We start from the raw sequence: 8,654 nt of genomic DNA on the forward strand, positions 1-8,654 counted from the left end.
TATACTGGGTTTCTTTTTGTTTTTTTGCACCAAATGTCACACAAGTGTATTTAATACCATGCTCCAGTTTTGTGCAACCTTTTGTTCATTGTCTTATGTATGACCTTGGTCCTGGGGAATAGTGTTTCATTTCACTGTATACTCACACTGTTTCTGAATGACAGTAAACTTGACTTTACTTGAAATACACACAATTTCTGATCAGTTTTTGTTTTTATTTTTGTCACATGACTACTAAAAGTGCTACACAATGCAATAGATATTTGGTCTTGACATTTGTGTTCAATAATGATGGGAGTCACATGACAAAAAAAAAAAATAATGATAAAGACCACAAGATATGAGAGGTAAACTAGTCAAGTCAAGTCAAGTCAAGTCAAGTGAAGTTTATTTCTATAGCGCTTTTTACAACAGACATTGTCTCGAAGCAGCTTTACAGAATTTAACAGTTTAGGTGAATAGTGTGTATTTATCCCTGATAATCAGCCATGGTGACTGTGGCAAGAAAAAACTATCTTAGATGTTATGAGGAAGAAACCTTGAGAGGAACCAGACTCAAAAGGGGAACCCATCCTCATTTGGGTGACATCAAGAGTGTGATTATAGTCTTTAAACAATACAGAACACTGGAGAGTGCGAACTAACATAAGCACTGGAAGATTATGAGTAATGTTCTTTCTACAGTCTTATACAGACATTTGTGGTTATAAAACTAGGAGCTACTGAACAATAAAATAGTTCAACATTTACGATCATCACAGATCCAACACCAGCTTCTCCATGCCAGAGCCTTTAAACTTTTTTACTAGTCATTCTGTTTATCATAATTTCTCCTTAGCTGCGTTGTCATATTTAATTGTTGTTGTTTGTAATAAATGATTTTAAAAAGATCAGTTTATTTTGATGAACGAGTTTCAATGAACCAAGTCACTAAAATGATCCGATCCCCCCCATCACTAACACAATAAAAAAAACTTCCATTCGGAATCTCCAGAAAACGCTGATTGGATGATCAAATGTGCTTTGATCCTTCCTTCGCATATCGTCGACCAATCAGAAGTCAGTATGGCTTTAACTTCATGGACCAATCAGATTCGCGGAGGATCTGACAGAAGCTGAGCAGAGTGACTTGCTTGAAGAAACTACTCGGCGCTTTGTTCCACAAAGACATCAATTCTACCAAGTTCTCCAGGGTTTTTTTTTCGCCCTGGATATGAACTCCATCTTTTCTTTTTCACGGATAGCTTAAACGTGTTTTTGTTGTTGTTTTAAATATATGTTATCTTATTTCCTTGTGTGCCCGAACTACTTTCCAATCCGGTTGCTAGCTGGCGGTTTGGTGATTCTTCCCTCCAAGTCTTTGCTGTATACGAGTTATATATATTTATTTATTTGGTTTTAATCTGACCAAGATAGGCGGCTCGGGTACCAAGATGTCGAACCGAATGGTGTGCAGAGAAGCGAGCCACGCCGGCAGCTGGTACACCGCCTCAGGTAGAGCCGGGGACGGGGACTGGTGGGGGAGAAGCGGCCGCTGTAGTGCATGCTAGCTAACATTAAGCTAACATTAAGCTAACATTAAGCTAGCATGGTGGTCGGGGTGGGATGTGGGATCAGCTGTGAATTTTGAAGGCTATTCATTCGGGGTTAACTCCCTCGCCAAGCGGTGTTAAGCCGAACTTTTTTCCGGGCCTGCGATCCAGCTGATCGGCTTCCCTGCACATAAACACTCGCTCAGTGAGTTAAGGGACAAAGGCGCTAGTTTTAGCTTTCAGTGGGTTTGAGCTGAAAAATATTCCGACTGCTCGAGTGACAGCTCATGAAGTGGATTTATTTAATGAAGCAGCATCGGATAGAAAACATTGAACATCACGTGAACGTTTATTTATAATGTATTTTCGTTTTATTGTTCATCGTAGCATAAAGGGGAGGAAGGGAAGGGGGGTTAGCCATTCTACGAACGAAAACACCCAGGTGCGCATGCGCAGTGTTTTGATCACTAAATGATAAGATTGTAATAATATCCTATTATTAGTTACGGTTAACAGGGAAGATAAACGGGACAGGCTCTGATTTTGGGCTCTTGGCTGGATGTGCTGTTTCCAAATTGGCTTCTTATTAGTCAGCAGATTTTGAAGCTGGGTGAAAAAGTGTGTCAGTTTCCTGGCACTGGTAAATCAGAGCCTCTTCTACTGCCTGGCCTTCATCTTCATCCCAAACACTAACCACCCTGGACTGTCACTGTAGCAAGTCTGTTTAGTGACATCAGCTGAAACCCTTTTCCTTTTCATATATACACCAATCAGACGTAACATCATGATCACTTGCCTATGATTCGGGTTGGTCCCCCTTTTGTTGGCAAAACAGTCCTGACCCATTGAGCGTGAACTTGTTCAGCAATTCGGTCTACGTCCATGACCCTGTCTCCGGTTCACAACTGTTCCATCATTGGACCACTTTTTTTAATAGATACTGACCAATGCAGACTGGGAAAAATCCCACAAGATCTGCAGTTTTGAGATGCTCTGACACAGTCGTATAGACATCAGACATCTTTTCAGAATCCTCATGCTCGCCCATTTTTCCTGCTTCTAACACATCAGTTTTATGAGAACAAAATGTTCACTTGCTGCCTAATAATATCCCACACACTAACAGGTGCCGTGATGATGAGATCAGTGTTTTTCACTTCAAGTTATGCCTGATCGGTTTATATATGAACTTCCTCTGTGCTTTTGGATCATTAATCAGCACTGTGAAAAGAAGAACGTTCACTCTATCTCTTTAATGTTTCGCCCTGCATCTCATGTTCTAAAACCTTCATTCTGGTTCAACTCGGGCCTTCGATTCCTCACAAGCAAGAACACACCCGTGTGCTTCCTTCAGCAGAATATAACTAGACACCAACACTTTCTTTAAGAATTTACTGATCTATTTAAAGACCAAAACGATGGCATGAAATATATATATATATATATTTATTTATTTGAAAAATCTGAGGAGAGGGATTGAGAACATGGCACAGATAAATTGATTTTTGAAAGTGTATATATTGCATGCACATGGTTGGCAAGAGCACTGTTACTGTAATTTCTCTGGGTTGGTAAAATGTCACTAATATATACTATATAGACAAAAGTATTTGGACACCAGACTTTTCCAGACCCAAACCTGTTCCAGCATGACAATACCCCTGTGCACAAAGCCAGCTCCATGAAGGTTTATTTTGGGAGATGTTGAGTGGCCTTCTGTAAAGCTCTGACCTCAACAAAATTGCACACCTCTGGGATAAATGTGAATGCTGGCAGCACCCTAGGCCTCCTCACTACACCGACCTGGGAACGGGATGGGATTATTACAGCAAATGGGGACTAAATGTGAAATGGGATGTTCAGAAAACATACCAATTTTATGGTCAGGTGCCCACAGACTTTGTCTATATAGTGTGTATGTATCTTTAAGCTACAGCTTTTCAATTTTAATAAACAATGCCTGTTACTCAAAAACATGAAAATCCTGACCAGATGAACAAACTAATGAATGTTCTTTCACCCAATTTCTAAAAAAAAAAAGAACAGCAATAGTGAAAAAGTTCACTATTGTATGTGGAGTACTAATTGTAATATTGAATTCTTGTTGGTTAAACTATCGTTATTTAATAAGGAGTAATTAGTGTTGTTTTTTTTCCACCTCTTACTTTAGGATCCCAGCTGAATGCACAGCTGGAGGGCTGGTTATCTCAAGCACAATCTACATTAGGACCTGCTAGAGCCATTATAGCACCGTATGTGACTATATCTTTTTTATAATAAATGTAATTAAAAAAAATTATTTGTAAATTAGTGCTGAAATTCGCTCTAACAAAAAGCTTTAAGCCCTGGTATCTCTTATTGCAGACACGCTGGTTATACCTACTGCGGCGCTTGTGCAGGACATGCCTACAAGCAAGTGGACCCTTCTATTACGTGAGTTGAAACGCTGAGATGTTTTTAGGTATTGAAGAGATCATTTCTAAGTTTATTAATGAAAGGCGGGGTTTTTTTTTGTAGCCGGAGGGTATTTATTCTAGGACCTTCCCACCATGTGCCCCTGTCTCGCTGTGCTCTATCTCCTGCTGAGGTCTACAGAACACCACTGTATGATCTGAGGATCGACCAGAAGGGTAATGCAGGTTTTTGTTTTGAACATCTGTTTCACTCGCTTTTATTAGCACTAATTCAGAGTGTTATTAGGTTCTGAGTGTTCCACAAAGATTTAGCTTGGTGCCGTACCCATCTGAATACTGAGTTGTGATTGGGTGTTCTCTGACTAGCTAACTAAGCATCTATTTAAACCTGTTTTTATGAAGGACAATTGTTTATTTAGAACCGCCTCCGCACCAACGTCCCTGTCCACAATGCATATGTATTCTCGCCACCCTTGTAGTGTATGCCGATCTCTGGAAAACGGGCATGTTCGAGAGGATGACTTTGCAAACAGATGAAGACGAGCACAGCATTGAGATGCACCTGCCTTACACTGCCAAAGCAATGGAAAGGTTTGCAATCATGATCCTCGCTTGTCTGTGTATTGATATTGTCGCAAAAGCATCATGTTCAGTACTTCATAGTGGTGTATGTAGGACCTCATCTGCGTTTACAGAAACGTTTTGAAATCTTATGGAAACACCATTACAGCGATGGAGTTTAATAAAAAATAAATAAATAAAAATGTTGTGTGTAGATCAGTGGATCTCAAACTTTTTTCCGCCCTTCCCCACTAGGGGGTTTAGATTTTCAAGCCCCACCTTTCCATCACCCCAAAAATGGAAATGAATGTAGGAACAATTGTACACCTGCTCACCCGTTCCTCATGATCACCTTTGAGCCGACAGGATTGGAACCTGGTGTGGTCCCCGTCTACTACTAGTGATTGATATCTTTTCTTAATAACAAGGAATTTTCATCCAAAGAACTTAATATTCCACCACTCACTCAGCCCTTGACCGAGATATGTTTCTCATATGCTGTAGTGAACATGAACTGAAACTCTTGACCTGTTATCTGCATTATTATGCGCATTGTGCTGCTCTGAAAAGATCAACGCTGATTGGATGAGCAGGTGTTTCTATTAAAGTGGACGGTGAGTGTATATTCCTTTTAAATCAGGCATTAATAAGTAATAGTATCTATTGTTTTTCTTTTGAAATCACAGCTGCAAAGATGAGTTCAGCATCGTTCCGGTGCTTGTGGGAGCGCTGAGTGAATCTAAAGAGCAGGAGTACGGCAAGCTGCTTAGCAAATATCTTGCTGATCCCTCCAACCTTTTTATTATCTCCTCAGATTTTTGCCACTGGGGTGTGTACTTCTTTTTTCTTTTTTTTTTCCTTTTCTTTTCACACACACACACACACACACACACACACACACACTACCCTTCAGCTTTTTAGTTTAAACTTCATGCAAACTATATCATTTATTTATTCTGTTCTCAGTTGCTTTATTTGAGAATGAGACAAATGCGGAAATCTATCCGATTGAATTTCTCAGCCGTGTTTGCCATTTGTTTCAGGTCAACGGTTCCGTTACACATACTATGATGAAAATCAGGGCGAAATCTATAGATCCATCGAGCATCTGGACAAGATGGTAAACCTATTTCTTTGTACTTCATTATTACTGTTATATAATACCAGGATAAACAAATAATACAAATAAGTTGCGCTTTTGAAGTTTTGAATTCTGTAACAAAATGCAGTGTTCTAATAACATTTAATTTTCTTTAGGGTATGGGAATTATAGAACAGCTGGACCCTGTGTCCTTTAGTACCTACTTGAGGAAATATCACAATACTATTTGTGGTCGTCACCCCATTGGAGTTCTACTCAATGCAAGTTGATTTTTCTATTTTTTTCCTTTTTTTTTTTTAACAAAACAAAACAATCGAGTAACAGTACGTGGAGCCGTTGAAAATAAGATTGAAGCGTAGACTTTAGCTGTAAAACGTCTATATAATCTAATGATTATGCACCGATCAGCCATAACTTTAAACCCCAAATGTGTAATATTGCATAGATCCCTCTTGTGCCCCTAAAACAGCTGTGACCTGTTGAGGTATGGACGCCAGAAGATCTTGGAAGATATTTCTACTGCATGGTGTCCAGCACCAAAAAACGATCACCAGAATCCAATAAACTGTGCGACAGTGGCATTCTGCTAAAAGAGGCCACTGTAGTTAGGGAATACTGTTTCCATGAAGGACCTGATCTATAATATTATTTAGGGAGGTACGTGTCAAAGGGCCTAAAGCTTCCCAGTAAAACACTGCCCAGAGCATTGGTCCACTGAATTCAACATGCTCACTGTGTTCTGAGACCTTTTTTTATAGCCTGCATGAACTTTTATTTGTAATTTTATTTGTACTACAGTAACTCTTGTTGAGTACAAAAAAGTCGCTCAGGTTGGTAAACTTGCGGCACATCATTTCCAAGAACCGATGTTCATGTAATACCTCAGATCATACAGGTGCAACTGTAAATAGTTAAAGTTATGGCTGATCTCTGTGTATTTATGTAGATATCTTGTGTGTAATTTTTCTTTTTCATATGACAGTATAGATACAGGGTGGTATCAAAAGGTTTAGAGACCGGCTCTGTTTATAAGAAAGCCCATCATTTATCTACGTTTACACACAATCACCTTCAGAATAGACCATTAGCACAGCAATACAGCGTTCCCAGCGTTCCTGCCAAATCTGCAGCGGTGTCAAAATGTCATCCTTCAAACTGCATCTTAGGGAAGAAGCCGAAGTCTGCAGGAGCCAAATCTGGAGTAGGTTGGGTGCGGAAGTGAGATCATATGGATTGCACCCAGACGATCATTATGCACGCGTTGCTGAATGTTTTCCACATTTTCGGGAGTTCCGCTCGTTAAAGGTCTTCCCGATCTCTCGTCATCTTCCAGTGATCTTCTTTCGCTCTCAAAAGAGCGCACGTGGCGCTCGAAACGTCGCAGCAGATCTGCCCAGTTTCACACAGAATTTCACGTTCGCTCTTTGTCCCAACTTGAAATCGTCGACGTGGTTACGCACCTGGTCGGAATAGCACCAGTTACACCATTAGCCTCGAAACATTTTGATACCATTTCATATATGATGTTACATGACCCTATTTTTTGATGTATGAAATCCTTATAGATTACTCTCTCGTTTTCTCTAGGCCGTGGCGGAGCTGAAAAAGACTGGTCTAGACATGAACTTTTCTTTCCTCAACTATGCTCAGTCGAGCCAGTGCCGAAACTGGTCAGACAGCTCAGTGAGTTATGCTGCTGGAGCTCTTATAGTTCATTGAGGTGAATTCTCCGGGGAGCAACTTGAGCTTCTTTGAAGACCCCAGAAATCCTTCCCAACTACTTTCAAACAGCCGAAGCTCCCACTCAGCCTCTTTCTAACTCTGTTTCCTGATTTTCTCTTTGCCTTTTCCAGTGAAAGGACCTTAGATTTGCTGAGAGAAGCTATAAAGCATTAAATACTAATTAAATATCTTCAACTATTGCACCCCACCCATTTATTTCTTTTCATACTAGGTTAATGCTTTAGAAGTACAATTGCAGCCTGTGCTGCTTTGGATGGTTTTTAATTTAGTTTATTTAGTTGTTGTTGTTTTTTTTTTAATGCAAGCTTTCCTGCAGTGGATTTTGCAGCCTGATGGAATCTGCGAGGACATGTCAAGTTCTTCAATATCTGTAAGAAAGTTTGTTTCCGTTCAAGTTGAAATAAAGCAAACGATATATCCCTATTGACATTGCCCTCTTTGCAGATCTCTGATAATGTAACCCACATTGAGTAAAAAAAAAAAAAAATCATATTGGTGCAGTAATGAAAGGAACGCTAAAGGAGAGGTGACTGATGACTTTTCTGCGTTTATAAAAACACTGACAGTAGTAGAATAGTGATGAGTATGTTGCCATCCTTGTTCATATACCTGTTTCATTTGTCAGTGAAGGGCTAAAAAAAATTATATAAAATCCCCAGGATCTTACAATATGTCCATTTATTTTAAAAATTTTTTTACTTCAGACAATTAAAATGTTTTTTCTGCTTATATACTTTCCTTTTCTTTTTTTATATATATATATATATATATATATATATATATATATATATATATATATATATATATATATATATTAGCCTTCTTTTATTATCATCAGTGCAACAGCATTTTTATATTGAATTGCTTATCTCTTCTGAGTTCTTCTTTATAGGCATACTATATTGCCAAAAGTATTGGGACACCACTTGAACTCAAACTGTTTCCACAAAGGTATAAATTGGATTTGGGTGTGCCATTAAATTTTCCCTTTTCCAAAACCTGTTCCAGCATGACAAATGCCCCTGTGCACAAAGCCAGCTTCATGTATGCATTACATGGGTTGGTGTAGAAGTGAACTGATCTTGAGTGGCCTTCTTTAGAGCTTTGGAATGAACCCCATCAGGACATGACTTTACTAACGCCCTTGTGGCTGAATGAATTTCGCACTAATCTCCACATGCACACTCCCAACATCTAGGGAAACATCTTCCCAGAAGAGTGGAGGTTATTACAGCAAATGGGGTTTAAATCCCATAAATAATGATGTCCACATAATTTAGTCCTTATAGTGTATGTTAAATT

At 39.2% G+C, this 8,654-nt stretch overlaps 1 protein-coding gene across 1 annotated transcript; it reads left to right on the forward strand.

The window, feature by feature from the left end:
- The first annotated feature begins 1,086 nt into the window (after positions 1 to 1,086).
- memo1 (mediator of cell motility 1) lies at positions 1,087 to 8,081 on the forward strand. Its single transcript, XM_083533192.1, has 9 exons — positions 1,087 to 1,494; positions 3,703 to 3,784; positions 3,897 to 3,965; positions 4,050 to 4,162; positions 4,426 to 4,537; positions 5,194 to 5,336; positions 5,551 to 5,627; positions 5,765 to 5,869; positions 7,197 to 8,081. The coding sequence occupies exons 1-9, from the start codon at positions 1,434 to 1,436 to the stop codon at positions 7,326 to 7,328; spliced, it is 894 nt and encodes a 297-aa protein (XP_083389318.1). The 5' UTR covers positions 1,087 to 1,433; the 3' UTR covers positions 7,329 to 8,081.
- The last annotated feature ends 573 nt before the right edge of the window (positions 8,082 to 8,654 follow it).

Source organism: Silurus aristotelis (assembly GCF_946808225.1).
Source record: "Silurus aristotelis genome assembly, chromosome: 27".
NCBI lineage: Eukaryota > Metazoa > Chordata > Actinopteri > Siluriformes > Siluridae > Silurus > Silurus aristotelis.

Bases quoted from the DNA above. Each gene is read 5' to 3' on its own strand.
- memo1 (XM_083533192.1), top strand. From the start codon at position 1,434: ATGTCGAACCGAATGGTGTGCAGAGAAGCGAGCCACGCCGGCAGCTGG. The intron at 3,966-4,049 runs GTGAGTTGAAAC...TTTTTTTTGTAG, and splicing joins CAAGTGGACCCTTCTATTAC to CCGGAGGGTATTTATTCTAG. The intron at 5,628-5,764 runs GTAAACCTATTT...AATTTTCTTTAG, and splicing joins TCGAGCATCTGGACAAGATG to GGTATGGGAATTATAGAACA.